Source organism: Gopherus evgoodei, chromosome 7 (genome assembly GCF_007399415.2).
Source record: "Gopherus evgoodei ecotype Sinaloan lineage chromosome 7, rGopEvg1_v1.p, whole genome shotgun sequence".
Classification (NCBI taxonomy): domain Eukaryota; kingdom Metazoa; phylum Chordata; order Testudines; family Testudinidae; genus Gopherus; species Gopherus evgoodei.
In genome coordinates, this window is record NC_044328.1 from 43,621,659 (window position 1) to 43,644,773 (window position 23,115).

General features: G+C 43.1%; 1 protein-coding gene across 1 annotated transcript in view; it reads left to right on the plus strand.

Moving 5' to 3' along the window:
- Positions 1–23,115, plus strand: part of CDH23 (cadherin related 23) — a 536,798-nt gene that overhangs the window by 232,303 nt on the left and 281,380 nt on the right. Inside the window, exon 9 of the mRNA XM_030571362.1 lies at positions 4,274–4,352. Coding sequence (XP_030427222.1) covers positions 4,274–4,352 — 79 coding nt within the window. The remainder of the gene's footprint in view (positions 1–4,273; positions 4,353–23,115) is intronic.

The window sequence follows — 23,115 nt, forward strand, 5'->3', positions numbered from 1 at the left end:
GAATTACCTCTGATTTAGAGATGGAGGTAACTGCCTGCCTGCCATTGGAGTTTCCTGGACAATAGGCTTTCATCTTGTGATGATCCAACAGACAAAGTTAGGGTGTCTTGTAAGAAGAGCCAGGGAAGAAACTAGCTGCCAATCCAAGAGGAGTTGAGAGAGACAGAGTAAGTGAGGAGGAAACTTACCTATTAGTTTCTTCGTATGAGGGAGCACCTAACAAGGATGGAGCTGTCAGGACTTTCACTTTCACTCTGTACAGCTACCATGGATTGCCTTTATATTTATTAACATACTGAAGATGTTTCTGGATGGGGCCCCAGATATATTTTTTGATTTCCCATTTGATCTTTGCAGTAAATGGAGAAATTGCATCAATTTGCATTTCTGCTCCCCCTACATGCACCCTAAAACACAGCAGAACATAGGTGCTAAGTTTCTATTGGGGCATCAGAAATTAGCTTTCATGATTTCAGATGTCTCTCATTCCTAAAATTCACCAACTAAACATGGGAGGATTAGGGCAAAATTTTGGGTAGGAGGGATTTCTTGGCTTTTTCAGGACATCAGAATATGTAATAAAAGCCTGGTATATGAGGATGCCTAAAGAAAATAGAGGGTGTAGAGAGAGACCTTTCTTAGGGCCACACTGATCAAGCTCCCTTCCAACCCTCTGCTGCTTGGCTCTAGAAGTGCTTTTCTGCAGATCACAATTTGCTCTGGGATAGTGGATAAGTGCTCTGCATTTGAGGCTGTTACCCAGGTGCTCAGCTATGAGGGCAAGTCATGACTATATTGTCATGTTTCATTTCACACAAAGCAATTAATTGAAGATGGACATTTAGGACCTGATACGTTGAATTCAGTGGAAAGACTTTCATGACTTTTGGATCAGGTTATTAGTGGGAGACCTACAAACTCCTGGGAATTTCATTCCACTTGTCACATTGATGTTGGGGGAGAATCATATAAACAGGACTGCATGAAAGATAGTTACAGTCTGGTAGGCCATAAAGGGAAGCGTAGCAGGTGGCAATTGCTGTCTTTTCTGTGCTTTCAGGAAATGGATGTCTGAGCAGTGGTGGTGAGGCATCATATCCACTGTTCTGTATGTTTCACTGCCATGGATAAAGTGTGAATCCTTTTCAGCAGGGCACAAGGAGGGGCTTGTAAACAGGAGTAGGGAGAAGTAGAGAGGGTTGACCTACAATAGTGAAAACAACTCCATGAAAACCTGTGTCAGACTCTCCAGAGCCAGCCAAAGTCCTAGTTTCCAGTGCTGCCAGTCCTTTAATCCTCATGACCAGATGGTAAAATACCATCTGTCTTGTGGGTTACCCAATGGCTCTTGCAGGTGGGTTTTTCTAAAAAGAAAATCCCTAAACCCTGACAGCAGCATCAGTACTCTTAGCTTCCGCCTCTGGCCACGATCATCCCACTTGGCAGCCACAGAAGGTGGCTTTTTGTAGGATAAACCTGCACCAAAATAAACAGGGCCATTACTATTCCTGTGCCATCACTAGCTCCCTCCTCCCCCAGCTGTTGCTTTCCCTTTGAAATATATGGCACAGCTTGTGACACTTATCATTCTAAGCTGCTCCTTCTCTTTTGACAGGCGATGAGTGAACTGTCAGATAGGCCAGCGCTGTGTCCCGTGTCTTTGGAATGGAGATGCACTTTAGTTTGCCATTGACCAACTGGAGGCTCCTCTCTGGTGGGAGTAGTAAATTGAAGTGTACCACATTTAGGAAGTGAGCACTGAATTGTGTGCATTTAAGTCTTGCTCTCTTTCTCTCTCCCTTCCTCTTTTCTGCTTTCTCCCCACTCCTCTCTAAATCCCAGCTCTCAGCTCCCACCTGCCTCAGTTTCCCTTTTCCCTGCTGCTTGTGAATACCATCTTTAGTTGTACTTGCTGATTTGGAAATCACAATAACTCCTGGCAATTTAAAGACTCTCTAATGGCTGCTGGATCCCAGCAGCTGAGTGCTGCTCAAAGGTCAGTGACCTGGGAGTTATGCTTAATGCTATCAAATAAAAGTGCAGATTTACTTGGAGTTTATTGAAATGCCATGGAAGGTTGAGGAGAGAAATATACATGGCTCAAAGAACTTCCCTTTTATTATAGCCAGTTCCATATATTCTCCACTTAGTCCCTCTGTGCTTCATGGAGTCAGACAGATTGCTGCTCTGAAAGTCTGAATTTCTGTGGGAGAAGTTCTCTCAGTGGTTTCTCCAAGGTAGCTCAAGGCTGTTTTTAATTTCTGAATGACATATTTTGATGTTATGGGATCACTTCCATCTCCTGCACTGTCAGTGAGGTTCCTCTCTATTTGGCTTGTGTACTTTGTATGATTTGTGCACACACACAGACACTAACAGGTATTGCTTCTTTGCATGCTTAAATATTTGCACATGCTTAGGCTGGCATGCACAGACACATATATGCAAGCACATACACAGGAGCAAGTATGCATACACCTAGTCACCCCACATCGGGGTACATCATTATACCAATAGGGACCCAAATATGGACATATATGCACTGCACGCATACTTACATACACATATTGTCATGCACGCACAGTGGCATGATTTTTTTAATTCAGTGCAGTTCATAAAAAAAAAAGCTGTAGTTGTAAAGAAAAAAACAACCAGTAAGGTTGGTTAAATAAATGGTGAAAATTCAAGGACTCCAACCTTCGGCCTTCAGCTGATGAATTGTGACATTGGCGGAATGCAGCCAGTGCCAGCGTGTCGCGCTTCCTCATTAGACATGCAAATGCCACTGTTGACATTTTCTCTCAGGGTGAAATAAATGCCTCTTTTCCCGCTCTCAATAAACCAATGAAGGCAGAGCAGTTTAAAGTCATAGATGTGTTTACACTACATTAATTACTGTGTTGTGCATGCACGATGTGCCCATGCATGGACTCACCGCAGCCTCATAAGTGAAGCCAAAGCTTGAGAAGCCAGATAGTGAGTTCACGTACCTGAATAACATTTCTGGTTCAAAAACTAAAACTAATCCTTGGTCAGTCTCTGTCCATTTACTGTTTACTTGGGGCTCTTGGGCTTGTCCATGCTTTTGGCTTTTCACGGGACTGCCGGTCATGTGAAAGAGCTTGTCTAAGTGGCTGTCTGACAGAGGCAACCATCCGTAGACTGACCCCTGTTCTGAGCTTTGTTCTGACTCTCGTTCTGTCTATACATTTCGATTAATATGTAACAAATCTTTGTAGTTCTTCCAGTCAATCAGGTAGCTGGCCAGCCCTGATCAGTATCTGTGGTTGCCAAGAAAGCCTCATTCAAAGAACACTGAAGACAAAAACCAAAAGAAATCAAAGCTGAATATCAAATGGGCAGGTAGAATCCATGTATCGACCATTATTGAGATGTAAGATGGAATAACGATTGCTTTGTGGGATATGAGTCCTGAAGCCCCAAGCTGAGGAAGTTTATTGCTCAGTGGAAGTTCTTTTTCTAAACTTAAAGAGTGTAAAGGTTTCCTTATAAACTAAAAACTCCAGTCTGTGTATCTGTTATAGTCTTAGTCTTTTTGCCTTAAATGTGCTACAGCTTCCTTTACCCTCTGCTGAGATTTCTCTGTTTTAGCTCTCAGTGTTAAGTGACCCTCTCAGCGCAAGCATTAATTGCAACATTCACCTTGGTGACCTAGCTTCAAATTAATCTACTATAGGTAGGTGGCAAGTGACAGTGAAATGAGTTTGTTGGTGTCATCATAGTCCCTGGTGGACATTTGCTCACTTCACAAAACTACCACATGATTTGTCTCAATCTGCTCAGACAACCTTGTGTGTTACAGATCTAGTTCTGCCTTAGGTATTACAGGTCAAGATCAAGGTATCTTGGCAGAGTTTTGTGGGGGGCACAGGACTTGAATAGCAAAGGGTGTTGCAGGACAGAAATAAGCTGCTTTGGTGGAGCTGTATGCAGAAAGCTCCTGATTCTTACAAATACTTAGAACATTATTGCTAATGTAATTTTTTTAATAAAGAGTCCTGTGGCACCTTGTAGACTAACAGACATATTGGAGCATGAGCTTTCGTGGGTGAATACCCACGTTGTCAGATTAGCAATGTAGTTCAACAGTTATATGTGCTTTGTCATGAAGTTCTGTGATACACTCTGTTCTTCTCATCCCCTTAGTGCATGTGAGAAGTCTTACACAACCTGCAGTACAATAAAACACAGGAAAATGATACAATGGAAGTCTACATGGCCTGGAACGTTGACATCTTCCTTTCCTTCCTAGGGTACAACTGTGCGTATGATAACGGCAATTGACCAGGACAAAGGACGGCCCAGGGGTATTGGATACACCATTGTCTCAGGTAATTCATGTGGAGACCATATCATGAGCCCATGGTTGGCGTACGTTGGAGGTGAGGGAAGAACTGGCCTTTTAAAGAGTTTTCACCTACTCTGTCCAAACTTGAAAAACTATTTGTATTAAACTAACTACTTAATTGTGATGTTATTGGTCTGTAGTCAGTTCTTTAATACCAAACATTGCTAATTACCAAAGCCTACTGGAATAACTGAAATCTCTGTTTTCTGATGAGCATCTTTTGCCTTCAGTGACATCATGAACCATTGTTAGTAACATCTCAACTCTCTTAAGTGGAAATAGTTATTTTACCTACTTTTTGACAATGTTTTATGTTGTGACCTTTCAGAGTTTAGTAACATGCAAGGTACACACAGCATAACCGCTATATGCATTTCCATGTCCTTAGCACCGACTGTCCGCTGCTTGCTTTGTGCACCTTTGGATGCGTCTAGTTCATATTGAAATGCAGTTCACTGTTCTGGATGTTTCCACTGGCTCAAGGCTGTATGCAGATCACCTTAAACAAAGTAGCAGGTCTGCAAGGGGATTAGGAGAGTCCTTAGGCATTTGGCCATGATAGTGTTGCTTTTAGAGAGAGAATATATGTAATGGTGGATAGTGTGGTACATGGTTATTTTCATGAGTTAAGGATCACTGCATAACTTACGAGTGATGGAATAAAACAAAAGTTTAAGTATTATCATCACGAAGGAAGAGTTCCATTTTATACTGCACCAAAGAGGATGTCTGCAGATGGCTAGGCATAAGCATTTTGTTATTGATACAGTTGTCATTTTATTGATATAGTTATGGAAATAATGTGATGTATTACCTGCTGAATTACTGAGACCATTTTCTGCAACACCTAAATGTTCCCTAGTTAACTCCCATTAAAGTATTGGCCTGGCCCGGCATGACTCTGCTTAACTTGAGATTTTGTAGGATCACAGCACAAGCTGGTATGGCTACTTGCTATTTTTGAATGAATTTAGTACTAGTGTAAGAGCTGGCTTTCACCTCCCAACACCTGTCTCTCTTGACCCTACCTGAATGTGCCACCTCAAAGGGTGAGAGAGTAATTCACTCCCCCATACATATTCTTCCTTCTCCTGGGGCTGCCATCATATTATGCCCTCAGTTCTTCTTCTCCTTGGTCAGTAAAAGCAGCAAAGAGTCCTGTGGCACCTTATAGACTAACAGACATTTTGCAGCATGAGCTTTCGTGGGTGAATATCCCCTTCGTCGGATGCATGTAGTGGAAATTTCCAGGGCCAAGTGTATATATATGCAAGCAAAAAGCAGGCTAGAGATAATGAGATTAGTTCAGTCAGGGAGGATGAGGCCCTCTTCTAGAAACTGAAGTGTGAAAACCAAGGGAGGAGAAACTGTTTTGTAGTTGGCAAACCATTCACAGCCTTTGTTTAATCCTGAGCTGGTGGTGTCAAATTTGCAGATAAACTGAAGCTCGGCAGTTTCTCTTTGAAGTCTGGTCCTGAAGTTTTTTTGCTGCAGGATGACCACCTTAAGATCTGCTATTGTGTGGCCAGGGAGATTGAAGTGTTCTCCTACAGGTTTTTGTATATTTCCATTCCTGATATCTGATTTGTCCATTTATCCTTTTCAGTAGGCATTTTCCATGCTCCACTGGGACAATGGGTCAGAAAACAACTCCTTGTGAGAGAGGTTTGCATAGTCTATGCCCTTTTAATTGATTCTTTGAAATGATCTGTGTGAAATTTCCAAGCAATCTAAAACCACCTGAGTTATAGTAAAACTTGATTAATAAAGATAGAATCTGACTTCAGAAAAAACCTGAATGCAATTCTCCTTTCTGCATGGATTCCACTAGCTCAAGGCTAAGATGCATAGAGATAAGATACCTGCAACAGCTCCTCTAGATAGATACCATGCAGGTAGTTACAAGGAAATAAGCATTATCTTCTGTTTCCCATACATACATCCTTTCTCTTCAGCTTGACACTGACCCCTTTTGCAGGCCTCTATTTGAGGGACATGGCCTTGCATCTCAGGTGTCCCATGTCGCCCTTCCTCTCACTTGTTCTCTGGGATCCCAGCCTTCATACTTTGTGATGCCTTTTAATAATGGCAGTTTGGACAGAATCCAGTGGCATATCAACTATGCAGAGTGCAGGGCTAGGTTACAGCAGCATTTCAGCAATGGCGTGTTTGAGCAGGGGTCTCCTCTTTGCTGAAGTGTAACAATCTGTGTCCTCCATGCAATGACTATTGTACCCTGTATCTGCTCAGAATTCCCACCCTCCCTTCCACATCTCACTCTGGAGTTACTTCAGAGTTTTCTTTCTCAAAGCCTAGTGATTCAAATATGTCTTTGATATTGCCTGCACCTCAATCAGCCTGAAGGGGTGAGGGTGGCTTGATCCTGGCTTTCATGTTTGTTGTCCCTGTCTGGAAGTTTTAGTCTAAATCCAGCTCAATCTACTTTTAAAGATACTGGGATTGTACATTTGTATAATTCCTTTTAAACATTTTTTTCTGATATACATACAGTATTAACTGACCGATTGATGCTGACCTGTCACACAGGGATATCAGTCAGAGCAAACCCAGTGGTGGGTTTTTTGTGATGTAGACACTGATTCACTGGGAACTAGATTGGGACCACAAAATCATTTCACAGAGGTCACCAGGCAACCTTCAGATGGCAAAGACTTTCTGCAACTGCTGACCTGTGCTGCATTCAAATCCATGACCTAGAAGTGAAAGGCTCTGTTATCCAGTTACTCCTCTCCCAAGATCCATTCTGCAGGCTAATCTTCTGGAATGTCATTTTCCGAGTGCTGCTCGGTATATAGCTATCACCTTTATATTTCTCCGCTGGCTTGGCTGTTGAGTTTGTCTTGGGATAAATGTGTATTCCCATTAATAATGACACTTGGTTTTCCCACTTGCAAAATTATAGCTTTTGCCTGTGCTCCTAATTGACAGCTTTGCTGCTCCTATCCCTTTAATTTGTTCCTATTGGCCAGCGTGAGGCCTGGAGATATCGGGTAGAGGGGCAGGTTCCTCCTCGGCCTTTTATGCACTAGATTTTTAGGGGAAATTTCCCCCTAGTGTTGGCAATGCTGGGGGAACACAAGTGTAAACAAAAAAAAATGGTGATCACAAGCATTTTTACCCATTGATCTGTAGGCCTGCTCTAAGGAGCATTAGACTATGCGGTAGTAATATCCCCAATGCCCTGCCTACGTTAGTACTACTGCCTACATTAGGAGTTGCACTGGTAATAATGGAACAGTGGGAAACGTCCCAATAAATCTAGTGTAGACTCAGCCCTTATGTGATACTGCATGTTTTCATTGCTTTTGGCAACTTGTTATGCTCAGCTACATCATGCGTGAACAGAATTTCCAACAACATTTCTCTCTTTCCACACAGGTTGCCTTGTGCTTCTAAAATCAAGTTCCCTGAGGCACAGCCATGGATTGGCCTTGAAAAATGTTTAGGGTTGAGGGAAATTTGTGGTGTGAACATGGCCTTTCTCATCCCTCTGACTTTTGGGGAGTATTCTGTAAATTCTGTCAGCCTACAGGTTACTCTTCTTGCCAAAAGGCTGGACGCTGACAAGATTTTAGCCATGAACTCTGCTTGGCCTGTTCTCTTTGCTCTGAGAGGTTCCCAAGTGATCTCAAGTTCTTTGTTGTGGCCTGGTTTTCTCACACATCCATTCTTTACTTTGAATTTCGATTGATGTTTATGTAATAGAAGAATTCTTAATAGCTTATCCTCCTCCTTCCCCTCAAGTGGACGATCCTTTTAAAAACAATACCACATAATATTAAAACACTGTGTGATTTAATTATTAACCAGTCAGGATGCTTTTACATTGTTATTAACCAATTGCAGTTGATAAAATAATATAGTCATTTTTCTGTGAGAATAATGTATATAAACTAAATATTTCCCCTGTCATACTGTTTAAATACGAATCTATAGTACTATAGTAAATGGAACAATACATTCACACTACCATGGCTCTTTTGGGTAATGTTGATTGCTAGTTTGGCTCTAGTCGGTGTGAAAGGGAACTAAGAACAGTATTACAGACATATGGGAAGCCTAAGTTTTAGCTTTAAAGAAATGTGATTTTTCATTTCACTTCACTTTTAGGTATTTTCTTTTAGCTTGTCAACTGCTATACAAAACAGCCTGTGCCTAGATTAGAAATATTTTTCTGTCTTCTGGCCCAAATCTGCAAACCAAATGAGCATATATACATTTTACAGGTCAGCTAAGTTTGCTCATGTTCACATCAGGCTCTCTACTCTATTAAAATCTCATGGCTGATTTTTTTTAAAAGCAAGCAAACAATCCCAAAATTTCAGCTTTACACATGCTATGTTTATACCTTTGTTTTATTCCTTTCTTACAAAGTAGCCATTAACCTGTTTTGGGAATGTGTCCCGTCACCTGGCTAGTGTAACAGTCTTCGTCTGTGCTGGTCCAACCATTATCCAGTTAAGATATAGTGGGAAGAAACCAAAAATGCTGTGTGTGTGTGTGTGTGTGTGTGTGTGTGTGTGTGTGTGTGTGTGTGTGTGTTGTGAATTGATAGTCACAGTCAGACACACGCAAAGAAAGACTCTTGGATTTGCTTGAATATGCCAATAACTTAATCACTGCCCATGGATCTAGCTGTGGGGGGAGAGGGGCAGCTACTGTAGGAGACAATCATTAAGAACACATCAAAGCCACAAGCGATTAAACTGTTTTGCATTTTTTGGGAAAGCTGAAAACACAGGAATTTAAAAATATTTTTGAAACTGTCCATCTGTTATCCCTCCTGATAACCTCAGCACTTTCCAGTAATGTTGCTGAGGTCTGAGGAGCAGCACATTCATGGACAGATTAAGTGCCCAGTAAAAGAGAAGGATTTGAATTTAAAGGTATGTATGGAGCACCAAGTGAATGGACAGAGAGCAAGTTGAAGCATGTTGGGCCTAATTCTAATCTCATTTACTCCAGTTTCAAGTGGCATATCTTTAATTTCGCTCCTCATTTACCCCAGCACAAGAGCAGTATCAGGTGTACTGTGTTGAAACACAAAGCAATGAAGACTCCCAGTAATCTGTAAAAGCAGCAAAGAATCCTGTGGCAACTTATAGCCTAACAGACGTTTTGGAGCATGAGCTTTCGTGGGTGAATACCCACTTCGTCAGATGCATGTCTTTTATCCCAGTAATCTGTATCCTGAGATGGGATAAAGGAATGTTGCTCCCTCAGTCTGAGTCCCTCGCTCTGCCTTTGGCTTAAAACAAAGATTTCCTGAAAACTGTATTCTGGGATAAAACCTCTAGGTTCCCTGCTTCTGCTTTTAACTGAGTTGTAACCAGTTACTGAAGTGGTTTGTGTCCACAAACACATCATGACTGAAGCTTGGTTAGTAACCTCATCTGCTAACAGTGTTTCATCCATGCCAGAGACGAAGGCTAAGCTCACAGGAATCTATTACTAGCACAGCATGCTCTATTTGTGGACCTCCTAACAGTGCCTATGGAATGAGATGGGCCAGATTGTGACACCCCAGAGTGCATTGCCCCATGTGTCGCTGTTAGTGCCCTTTGTTTATGTCTCTGGGGCACTCTATCCCCTGCTGACGCATTAGGGGATAGTTACCCATATGTCTGCAGAATACACTAATACAAATGTAGTCAGGAAGTGTACGGTATGTCTGGGTGCACAAGATTACTTTTAATGGCAGAAAAGCTATGATGTGGCCACAGCCTGAACAGTTACTTGTAACTTGTTAAGAGGATGCTTCCTCTAGCCAGTTACAAAATCAGAGTTGTAGATGACTAGCCCTCTGTCTGTTCCACTTAAGAGAAAGATACTTTAAATTCATGATTCATTAAACTCATGCTGGCAAGTCAATTTAGGCTCAACATTTAAATTTTATAAAAATAAGCATGAATAGAAATGACTCTGACTTCTTTTGAATCAAATCTCTTTAAAATTTCCATGTCAATAATTTTTTTTTGAAGTAATATGTTACCTTCTTGTGTTTTATATTCCAAACATTGAAACAGTCTGTTAATGCATCCTTGCAAAATTCCACTCACACAAGGCGAATAGTTTTCTGGCAGTCAAATAAAACATCATTAATTCGTCATTATCCTTAATCATTATAGTAAAAGTCAATGAGTAGATTTTGTGCCTAGGCAGGTAAATTTTCATGATAATTTTGCAAAGCTGTTACATATGGGTATCAGGAAGTTAATTGAATTAGCAAGTGACTGTAAGCAAAAGTGAAAATGAATAATAATAATAATAATAGCTAGCTAGCTCTTATACAGCACATCTCATCAGTAGATCTCAAGGTGCTTTACAAAAGAAGATAAACCTCACTATCTCCGCTTGACAGATGGGGAAACCAAGGCACAGGGATGGGAAGTGACCTGTCCCAGGTCAACCAGAAGACTAGTGGCAGAGCTGGGAATAGAAGCCAGGTCTCCTAAGTTTGCTAGTGCTAGTGTCTAGGCAACACTATCTCTATTATCTACTAATTTAGTCTGTTTTTATTGTCCATACTGTGAAAGTACAGCAACAAATAAACTGGATGTTTATCATTCCTTCTATTTTAATAAGTTATGGTGTTAATATCACTGGGAAGGACATTTTTGAAAAAAAATTCTGAATCATAAGTTGACATTGTCCATTTCAACCCCCCACCTCTGTTAGATGTGCATTAGATTGTTAGTCAGGATATACTGCAGACGCTCTTATTTATGCAGCTATCTACGAGCACAAGGTTCTCATGACAGGAAAACAATAAAACTACAAGATTAACCATATAAAATAAGTCTTAAGGTGTAATCACATACTGTTCGGTTACAAAGATATTGAAGTCTGAAATCATACAGAATCCAATGTTCTCATCCATACGCCTTTCTTTCTTGGTTGGCATAGCTGAGGAGTCCACTGTTTCCAGCTAGCTGGCTGGCTTGGCTACATACTAATTTAAAGATTTCTTCCGTCAATGGAGAGATCCTTTTTAAAATTTGTTTTTCCTGAGTCAATTAATATGCTTCTATCCATGAAAATAACTATTTTGACAATTTTTTTGAATTCAAATTTTAATGAATAATTTCATGGAAAAATCCAAATTTTAAAACTTTCTCTAAACTCTACACTTAACCGGTATGGAGCTAGCAATATCAGAAGCCACCAGAGGCTTATCTACACTATGGCTTTCATTAGTGCGACAGAACCATGGATAGCAATGATGGGCATTTTTCTGCATGTTTCCCTAGAGAGGTCATGGCCGTAGAATCAATATCGTGAAAAAAATCTTGGAGGGGGCAAGAAGACTGGCCCACATGCAGAATTTCTTGGAATTCTGCATGTGGGACTACACCTGTGCAGTGTAAGCTTTGCTGATGATTTTGGTTATATCCAACATTGTTCAGGGCAATAGGGATCCCTGTGCATACTGTAAGTGGAATTCAATTAGGAAAAAAACTGTCCTTGATCTAAGTCCACTTATTTATCTCCTAACAAGCAATTAACATGCACAAACTCAGAGTCAAAACCTTTCTTGATTCCTCACAAACAGGGTCAACGATACTAAAACCAAGAGAAAATAAATAACATCTGAGCCTGAAAGAACAAGAGAGAGGTTTTAGTAGGGAGCAGTAGTGAAAATAATGATGGTTGTGTGGGTACATGCCAGTTAACACTGAACGCCATCCAAAAATCAGACTGCAACCAGCCTTCTCACACTGCTGTACAGAATCTCTCCCTTATCGAAGTTCACTAGCTGCCTTGGCAGGTTGGTGATACTCAGCAGTTGAGGTCAGGGCTCCGTTTGAAGGACAGATCATTAATTCAGCAAAGTAATCCACGACTCCTTTAGTGACAGATTTATGGAGATAGCCTCTGTCCCGAGGACTCTGCCTCATCATCTTTCATTTTCCAGGCAAAGCAAGTGACTTGTTATATAACATGACATGTTCTAGATAAGACTTTTCATTTAGGGGAGCTCTCTGGGCTAAGGTAGATTGATTTCCTGGAACCATCCAGGGTGCACCAGGTAATGGGAAGGCAGCAAAACTAGTGTTTGGGTGTTCAGAGCCTCACTAGCCTCTAGAAAGAGAGAAACTAAAGCTGGCTGGACATTAGCTGATGCATTTACAACTCTCAGAACCCCATTGTACCATTTTAACTATTTTTCCTCCCCTCCTCATCCTGTTTTCAGCATTCTGCCTCCTGGGGAGAAGTGGGGGCAAGCAGGGCTGGCTCCAGGCCACAGCGCGCCAAGCTCGTGCTTGGGGTGGCATGCCGCGGGGGGCGCTCTGCCAGTTGCCGGGAGGGCGGCAGGCGGCTCCGGTGGACCTGCCACAGGCGTGCCTGCGGAGGGTCCGCTGGTCCCGTGGCTCCAGTGGAGCATCCACAGGCATGCCTGCGGGAGGTCCACTGGAGCCGCGGTAGCGGCAAGTGGCAGAGCTCCCCCTGTGGCGTGCCGCTGTGCTTAGGGCGGTGAAATTGCTGGAGCCGGCCCTGGGAGCAAGCAGCCCCAGTGTTCCAGACTACAAGGCACCCTGTGACTGCTGCTGTGCATGGCTGTGCAAGGCCACACAAGTGGGGCCCCCCATGGCCCAGACACAGAGTGACCACCAATGGTTTGGGGAAATGCTACTAGTGTGTGAGAACCAGAGCTTTCATTGTTGGGGTAACCTGAATTGTGTGGTGGGCAAGGTGAGAGATTCAGGATATGCCAGCTGAGGATCTGGCCCTATATTCTTGGTGTTTGACTCCAGGCTGTTCTACATCTTCACCACAGTACCTACCACGAGCTGAGTACTTCTTCCCTAATGTTTCACATTGGCTTCTCTCTCCCACTACCCTGCTAACCGGACTCAGCTTTCACCTAAAGAATTCCCCCCCAGCCCTCAACCTGGGGATTGGTTGACAGTCTCTGTTCATTCAGTTCTGAGCTTCCTCATCTTTTCCCCCAACCTACAGCTCCTGGAATGACACAGTAGCTCAGGTGACACCACTGAGACGAAAAATGTCTATTGGTTTGCTAATAAGAAACTGGGACTGTTAGCAGAGCTGTGTAAGAAAATGCTCAGCACTGACATAGCTGGAGAATAATCCTGGGGTTTGGGACTCTAACAAAAAGCTGAACACTTTCATTTTCACCCACAGTCTTTTTGGGAAAGGAAAGGCAGTTTTTGCCAGTGGAGAACAATCATCTTGCCTCAGAAAGCTGTTTTTGCTGTAGAAATAGTGAAATTTCTCTGAAAAAAATTGGTTTCATGTAACTCTGACTTATACAGAATTCTGAGAACTGAAGCTGAGGGAAAGAGGAGCTGCGTTTCAGAACAGAACCTCAGCTACCAGTTCCTTAGTTGGGAACCTATTGTATGGTGCCGAGCACCGCTTGTTAGATATGGAGTACTGTAGCAAGGAGGTCTGGTTCCCTGCCACCTCGGAGGGGGACGAGCCCCGCCGGACGCCAAAGTGGGCAGAGCCAGTGGAGCTTGCGCCCACCCACAGAGGTCAGGGTGCAGGACAGGAAGTACAAAAGCCCAACCCCAAAGCTCACTAGAAGCCCAGCCGCTGGAGAAGCCAGATGCCTGTGGCCTAGCTACCGGTGGGGAGACTCCTGCAGTCTGCAAGTGACCCGTGGACTGGCCAGACCAGCCGAGGCCTGATGCCGACCAGACCCCGGAGAAGCTGTTAAGCCTGCCTGTGGCAAGCTACCCAGAGGGTCTGCCAAGCCTGCCACTCACCAGGTACCCTGAGGAGCCCATGGTGCTTGATTCCGTGGAGGACACAGTCCAGATGCAGGTACCTCTAGAGGGGGAGGTAGGAAGTAGCTCGTGAGCAGCCGACCCAAATCTGGCTGCAGCATATCAGAACTGATGTCAGTGTGTTGCGGCCAGGATCCCCACTGACACAGCAGCAGGCTGTCTGCCGCTGTTAGGGCCCCAGGCTGGGACGCAGTGGAGTGGGTGGGCCTGCGTCTCCCCTGCCACCCAACATGTGGGTGGCAGTCTCCCCCTCTTCCCAGGCCCTTCGAAGCCAGGGCCTAGGCCTCCTGAACTCATTTGTTTGCTCAGCCTCTGCCTAAGGGCCTGAGCCAAAGACTCTCGACTGCCCTGCCCTGAACTAGGGCCTGGATCTGCGGAATAGAGCTGTTTGTTGGTCTCTACTGTTGCCATGGCGGGAAACCTTGCGGCCAGGCTAGTTCCCCCAAAATAACCTGATGGACATAGTGAGGCCATCTGGTTCCCCGCCGCCCCGGAGAAGGATGAACCCATCCGAACCCTTCTACACGTTACTTTAACTCCTCTTGAAGTCAGTGGGAATGGAGGTTGTTTAATATTTTGCAGGATCAGGTCATTGGAGAGCAGCATGTTTTCATAGTATCAGCTACTGAATCCACCTAAGATATGGTGATTTTAATGGCATTTTAACAGCAGGATTTTCATAATTAACTAGATACCAAAGAACACCAATAGGCAAACTTAATATCCTTCCCCACCCACCCCCCAATATGTAAAACCCAAATCCAGTGACTTACTCATCAGTGGGAATCTGTTTCAAATTGGGTCTTTCCCCACATCTCCTGGCCTGCCGTGTGATGCTATGTGTATTTACAAGTGGTGAGAACTACAAAATTGGTTCCATTAGGGAAGCGTATAGAATAACTTCCAGCGATTATGGGGGTAACGTCTAAATAGTGTATCTGATAAAAGTACCACTAGCATTTTGTGAAATCAGGTAATGAGAAAAACCTACAGCACTGGGGACTAATCCATATCCAATGGAGAAGGACTTGGACAGTTGTGGTTTGGTATATGCAAAACTCAGTCATGTTTCCCCTTTTCAAATGGCATAACATCAGGTTTTGATGTTTCATTTATGGGCCTGCATCCTGAGTTGTGACTTGGAGCAACTGAGGAGGATGTGGGTGCTCCCCTTGTGTTGGGGCTGTTCTGTGCTGGGCCAGTCCCCCATCACAGATGAGAAAGCTGTCTAAAGGCTGCTAACTTACACTGGTTGCCAGGGACCCCAAGTAGTTGTTACAGCAATCTGGGATTCCTGGGGTGCAGGGATGAGTTGGCCAAGGTGCTCTTTCCCCCAGTCACATCCCCTGTACTGGCAGTAGGGGGAAGGGCAGCTCAGTACTACCCAGGGGCAGCTCTGTTTTTTGCCACCCTAAGCATGGCAGTCAAAGAGTCTTCGGTGGCATTTCTGTGGGAGGTCAGCCAGTAACGCCGATTTGGTGGCGGTTCTGCAGGTGATCTGCCGGTCCCGCGCCTTTGGCATACCTGCCGCCAAATTGCTGCCAAAGCCGCAGGACCAGTGGACCTCCCACAGAAACGCCACCGAAGGCTCCCTGACTCCCACCCTCACAGCGACTGGCACGCTACCGCCCCCCCCCCCAGCCTGGCTTCCTGCCCCAGGCACACACTTGCTGCACTGAGAATCCTTTTACACAGATCAGATCTTCCTTTGGCTGGTTAAGCGGGCTTTAGGGCAGCTTTGTGCTGGTAGAACAGTTGAGGTGAGGATCCAGTCTATGGTCTGTGGTGACATGGTATGTTTTATTCTTTCCAAATGTCCCCATCCTCCTTTGTAACATTATTAAGCTAAACTAATAACCTCCTTTTCCCCTTTGAATAACTTTGCTTGTGTTCTAAAATGGAGGGTGTGATAAATGAAAGAGAGGGGGATAGCTTCCTTTTATGGACATCCAGACAGTTAGGTATAAAATCCTTCTTGGTTGCTGTTCTCTACTTGTTTTACCTGGAAAGAGTTAAAAAGCCCACAGGTAAAAGGAAAGAAGTGGGCACCTGACCAAAAGAGCCAATGGGAGGGCTTGAACTTTTTAAAATTGGGGAAAAAATGTTCCCTTTGTCTGTTTGTTCTCGGGAGAGAGGAGACGCAAAGCAGGAACCGGGCTGAACTATGATGTAGGAAGCTTTAAGCCAGGTACGGAGGAACCATGAGATCATACCTAGAGATTGCTTATCTGAAACCCCTCATATGTAATAAGTCAGGGAAGGTCTAGGAAGACATGATTAGGGTTAATTCTTTTATTTCTTATTGGCTTGTGGATTCCTCGGTGGTAACCCCAGGTGCTTTTCTTTTGCTTGTAAACTTTAAGCTGAACCACAGGAGAGGTATTTTGATGCTTAATTTTTGTAAGGTTTTTTTTTTTTTTTTTTTGGATCTAGCAAAAAGCCTAACTTGCAGTTGTATTTTCTGGAATTTACCCTTTTTAAGAACAGGATTGGATTTTTGTGTCCCTAAGAGGTTTGTGCATATGCTGTTTAATTGCTGCATATGTTGGTGGTAACAGCTTATTTCCTTTGTTTTCTTTTTCAGCTCTTCCCTGGAGGGGAGAGGGGCTAAAAGAGCTTGAGGGTACCCCACAGGAAGGAATTCCCAAGTGCGCATTTCTGGGTTCTCAAAAGGGTTTTGTTTTGGGGTTTGTGGTTTTTTTTTGCATTTGCGTGGTGGCAGCATCTACCCATCCAAGGTCAGAGAAGCTGTAACCTTGGGAGTTTAATACAAGCCTGGAGTGGCAAGTATTAATTTTTAAAATCCTTGTGGGCCCCCACTTTCTACACTCGAAGTGCCAGAGTGGGGAATCAGCCTTGACAGAGAGATGTGAAATAAATATGCAGAATTCAGACTATCAATGTTCCTAGTGACTCGGAGAATGCAGTAAACCAGCTCTCAAACCTCCAGCTTCTGCCATTCAGCTAGCCAGGTCCCGTCCCCCCCCCGGCTTGCTAAAATCAGAGATGGGTCCAGGTGACAATGTCTGGATCTAGACACTCCTTGCAAAAGGTTAATATTCCGGATTTGGGTTCCCTCCTGAGTCATAGCCCCATTTAGGATCTGGACTGGAGCATCAGAACCAAACTGGTGGAAATCTCACAAGAACATTTCCCTCTCTTCTCTACATGCTTCAGTTCCTCCCTCCCATCATCGCATTTACCAGCTCTTTATACATTTTCTCTTCTCCTGAGATCATCTAGGATATCCATAACTGCTCCAGAACTTCATGAGGTCTTCTGGAGTTGTAGGTGTTTTTGACCTCTCCTCCTCGAATTGGCTGTATCTGACACCCTTCTGTGATTGCTAGGAAATTATAGAAGAGATGGGGGAAGGGGGAGGTGGGGAAGCATTAATGGAAATTGGGACTGTGTCAAACTCTGCTGGCCTATTGGGAAGACACCTATCATACACTCAGAAAACAGCTTGGAATGGTGTCCCTGTTTGGTAGTCTCCCTCCAGGTATCAAAGGAGTAGCCAACTGTCTTCCCCCCTCCAAGAGTGGAAGGAGTTGCAGGAGAATAAAGACCACTGTGCCCCATCTCTCTGATTATTGTTATGTGGAATGGAGGAAATCCAGGCCTGTGGTGTGATGTCAGAGGGAGGTGGCCTTAGGAGCAGAGGAAGGTATGTTGGGAACCAAAAAGATTGAACTTGCCCAGTTGAGACTTGGTTTTAAATAGAGCCTGTAAGGGGGGCTTGATTCCAATTACCCAAATCAATCCCATTTTCACAGGTTACTCAAGGCTTGACTTTTGAACCCAGGTCTCCACAGGTGAAAGTAAGTCCACCCCTGCCTGTTTCTAATTAATCCATCCCTTTTGCTCCTCCCTTGAAAAAAACCCTTTCACTTTGTTTTCAAGTTGATCTTAAAATAAAAAAATCTGCACAAAACTTTTATCTTAATATCGTATAGAGATGCAGGACTCTGGATGCACATACGTAGGACCGACTTGTACCGTAAGGGTGGACACCAAAGAGTTAAATTAGACAGAAGGATTCATAGGCTCTGGAAAAGCAGCAGCTACCAATGATGTCAAAGTGTCAATCTCCATGTGATTGACAAATTTCAGGTTCAGTGATGGATGGACAGCAGGGAGATTACACAAGGACAATCAATATGCCTTTCCCTGTACTTGAAGAGCCTTTGTAGAAGACAGTAAAAGAACGAGGCCCAGGGCTGTAGGGAGCTGCTGGGGCTTAGAGATTTTGTGAAACCTTTAGAACATTGTTTTAAAAGTTGATTTTTATAAAACTTGCTAAATTTTGGGGGGAAAAAACATTCCCCTCCTTTTAATTAATGCTGTTGTACTCCAAGGGAAGTGTGAATTAAAAAATATGATGCCGTCTTTGTCCAACTAAATAGAAACTAAATTGATACAAAAACAGTGTGGATATTGCTTGAAAGTAGTGCTTCCCCTGCTTCTTGTACTATTGAAGAATAATAGTTTTAAAATCATGCAGTAGCTCATGAAGCACCTTTCTCCAAAGGCAAATAGAACTCAAGCCCCCTTATTTTCCAGTTGTTGTGCAGGTTTTTAACTCAGTCATTTGGCCAAATAATATCTCTCATCCCCAGATTAGGAGGTTGTTTAGCCTTCCCTTGGTAAATCCCACTAAGCACCCATCTGCATCTTTAGGTATCTTGATACCTTTAAAAATCGGCCCCACCCCCAGTTCCTAAAATGGACTTTAGAAGGGACAGCATGTCCTGAAATAAGACCTGTCAGTTTAATATATCCATTGTTGGTTGGCCTAAATTGTGCTGGCTTTTTCCCCATATTCAAATCACTCCAACTTACCAGTGTGTTAAAGTCTTCTCAAATTATACCTGCCAGGAAAGGACTTCCTATGTGATGTGTGTGATCAGAGCAGAACCTTTTTGAAGGAAGACCTGCTGATATGTAGAAATACACCTCACACCAAATTATTGATTGAAGGCTGTTTTTCCACACTGCCAAAGCAAGGGAATGTGACTGAGCGTGAGGGTGAGGGGGCCGCTGATGCCCTGGCCCTAGTTTACTAGGTGTCTTGGGTGTTTCTCTGGTGCTCTGAACCAACAGGCTGTGTTGTTACTTTGGCATCTTACTTTGGCCTGCCATCAATCCAGGAACAATCATAGTAAATACGGCTTCTGTAATAGCTGCTTTCATTGTGAAGTGCTTCCCCAGCAAATGGGCTTCAGTAATTAAAACTATAAGTCAGCATTAGTTTGGGAAATGACTGAAAAGAGTGTGAAAGGGGCTAACAGGCTTTTTTAGAGGGAAAAGTGGGGCTGAAGTCTGTATCTAGAAAGGGGTTCGATGTTGGCATAGGGCCAGCTAATTGCAAGTTTAATGGGAAATAATACCAGGCAGTACTCCACACTTTTTTATTGAATATATCAGAACTACTTTACCAGGAATTGAAGAACTTAGAAAAGGAGACACACTGAGTGACAAAAAAGAGGAGTGTGTGCAAACAATCTGGACTGGAGAGAGACTGCACTTTTTCAGTAGCCAAGGCAGAGAGCTATGTTAAAGTGTTTGGTTTTTTTCCCTTCCCTAAAGAATTTTGAGTCTAAATTGCATGAAGTTATAATAATTACACAGTGACCCAAATAGAAATAATCATCATTCCATCTGATATTTTTAAAGTTGGATCCTTCAGTAGAGAGTTGGGATGTTGGATTCTGGCTTTTATGTTATTTTTATTTAAAAACAATACTCATGTAGAAGAAACATTTAAAATATTGAAGACTGAATCATAGTGGGATTGCAATGTCTGTCTGTGTTTCAGGGGACTAGGAAAAATAGAAGAGTTCTTATGTTTTTACTCAGGCCTTGAGTGGAAGAGTTTCCAGAAAGGTAGCAAGGAAGTGGATTTATTTATTAAAAATGTATCCAAAGAAGCAATGACAAAGGTAGAAATGCCATCTGGGGGTTATGCTGAGTAAAATGGCCCCCTGTATGGCTTCTGATGTCAGCAGGAAGCAGCTGTTGGGTATGTGGAAGTGAAACCCATCAACTGTATGAGTATGTTTGCTGCCAGAGGTGGGGAATGAGGGATATTTTGTGAACCTCAGAAGTCCAGTGCAGAAACAATCTGCATAAAAATCCCCCAGCAGTTTAATGTGTGTGTTTCTTTTGTATGCGGTGTTGTGAAAATTCATGCTAAAAACTCTAGTCAAGCTATAAACGCATGAAAGTCCAAATGTACAAGGAACATGCTCTCTTTGGGACTATATTTGCCTTCTGCATCCTTACTTGGATGAAGCCCTCTGCAAGTTAAACAGGAGGCTAAATAAAAGGGTGAAATGAACATTTATGTCATCCTTTGGGAGTGAGAGAAAATTGTGTTGTACTGAGAGGGAAGCAGAACAGAACTGAATGGAATCTTGTGTTGTATCACAACGAAATGGTGTGAATAGTTCTCATTAAATTTTTTCTTCCTGTTAAAATATGGTTGAAATAAATTTGAACTGGTTAATACTTCCTTATACTACGCTGGTGTACTCTTACATAATCCCTTATATTAGCGTCGCACACATCATGGTGACTGCGACCAGCAGAGGACACAAACAGCCCATTGTAAAAGATAATATTTTATTTGTCCATGCATTCTGTAAGTTCGTTCATGATGATAATTTCTCAGGGAACTTTCAGGCTTCTGGAGAGAGCAAATGAGTACAGTTTTCCGGCAATAGGTTTTCATTGCATTCAGTTCATGGAATCATGGAGGATAGAGGAGGAGAAAGACTTATTGGTCTTGATTCTTAAAATCTTTTAGATGCATATTTGGATATGTCAGCCTACTATGTTGAACGATACCTCTAATGAAATGTCACTCATAAAGGTGTTGTTTCAAAACAATGATGTCACAGCCGTAGTCAATCCATGACTGCTATGTTGTTATCTCTCCCTGAAGTACCAACTTTGAGTGGTTGTACTATACTTATCGTGCTGTTATGTGTACCCGTGTTGGGGAGGAAGAGTGGATACCTCCATATAGAGTTGACCACAAATTTCACAAACTTATCTCCAGATAAAGCAAAAGTGACTACAGGGAAAGGCAAAAAAATCTCGTGAGACATTATAATTTATGTAACAGTCTCAAGATTTCTTCATCCACTTTGGATGCCAGCATTCTAGATTTTGCATGGAAGAGTGTAAATGTGATACTCAAGATTGCAAAGCAGGTCCAGGGTCCAAAGCCGTGCTGGTTATTTACCTTCAGTTCTAGACATCTTCTGAATCCTAAAATGGGCTTGTAAGAGAATATTGTGGTTTGGGATTCAGAATCCTTGAATATGATTGCCACAGGGTGGCTGGTCTGTTTAAAAGAAGTAGCTCCTGTGCAAAAACAGGTGCTCTCAGTTTAGCCAATTAAGAGAGTGTGAAAGCACATGGAACTATAAAGAGCCAGGCTGTCAATAAGGAGGGCGGAACAATAGGAGCTTCCTAGTGAGAGTTCCCTGGGAGGCAAGACAGTGGGAACCTGCTGAGGAAAAAGGGCCTCCAGGGATAAAGCCCTGGGATGTGGTGTTTAGTGAAAAAGACAAGGAAGAACCTGCACCAGGCCCTGAAGCAGGAGGCAAGGGGGAAAATCCCCTGAGAGCTGTAGCTTAAGAAGGGTTGTTTGTGTTTTTCCTACATTTGGAAAATAAAACTCTGTCTGGAAAGAGACCCTAGGTCCTTTGTGGGCTGGGGAACAGCCAGCACCTTACAATGATAAACTAGGGTTGGGACTACAGTTTTGTCACAGAGGTTATAGTGGTCATGGAAATCGTGAATTTGGATAAAGTCCATGAAATTGGGCTCCCACTGCTTTGGAAATGGCTGGGAAAATGCATTTGATTAGGATTCCAAAGTCAGTGGAATTGCATCCTCGTGACCGGGGTCACAGTGCCACTCAGGCGTGTCTCCATCTATGGAGTGATGGCAGGGCCAAACCTGAGTGTACTGTGACCTTGTGTGCTAGGCACCCCTGGACTCACCTTTCAGCACCCCCACTCTACTCTTGTATATGTTGAGGTACTGAAAACTACATTATTTGGTGACCTTTCCGTGACTTATAGGTTTTCTCTTCCACACCTCTGCTGTGAAATTTTCTTAAAAATTTCCATGCCAAAATCATAGCCTCAACTATGATTAGCTCAGAAATCCAATATCTTTAGAATCTATGGACTTTATTCTTCTCTCCAATACATGACTGCAGCTACTATTAACTTTAATTGGAATTGTGTCCATATATCAGATGATAGAATCGGTCCTTGTGTGTACCTATGACACTGCACAAGGTAAATTTTACCTGTGCTTGTTGCAAGGAAGGGTTATTCTTTTTAGAAACCACAAGATTAGAAATTATGGATCTGTTGTGTTAGAACAGGTGAATTAACTCTCTCTCAGACAAGGTACCAAAATTGCTGGTTCTAGAAGCGCGCGCGCGTGTGTGTGGGGGGGTGTTCTACAGAATTCACAATCTAGATTTGAGTGCCATGGCAGGAATCAGTGTTTCTAGAAACAACAGTAATCTGATTCTACATCAAGGAGAAGACATGCTTTTTTTCTAGAACTGGAGATGATGAATTTATAATCTCTGTTCCTGAGGGTGTAGTTTATGAAATAAAGAACACAATATAATCCTCTTCCCTTCGGAAATGTCATCTTCCCTTCAAAACTGAGTGGGGGCAGACACCGAGGAATGCTTTACTGATGGGTTATGGATGTGTTGATGAAGACAGAAGAGAAGCTGCCCTGAAGCACTTGTCTCCATATTGCATGGGGGCAAAAACTCAAGGTGAAAAGCAGTGAGGTGGTCAAAGCATCTGATGGACTATTTATATAATGATAACTGTGTCTGTTGCCGACTCTATGAACCACATCCAACAGCATCTATTTCAGTGCATAGGAGCCCTGACAGAGCACATTTTGATTAATAAATTATCCACC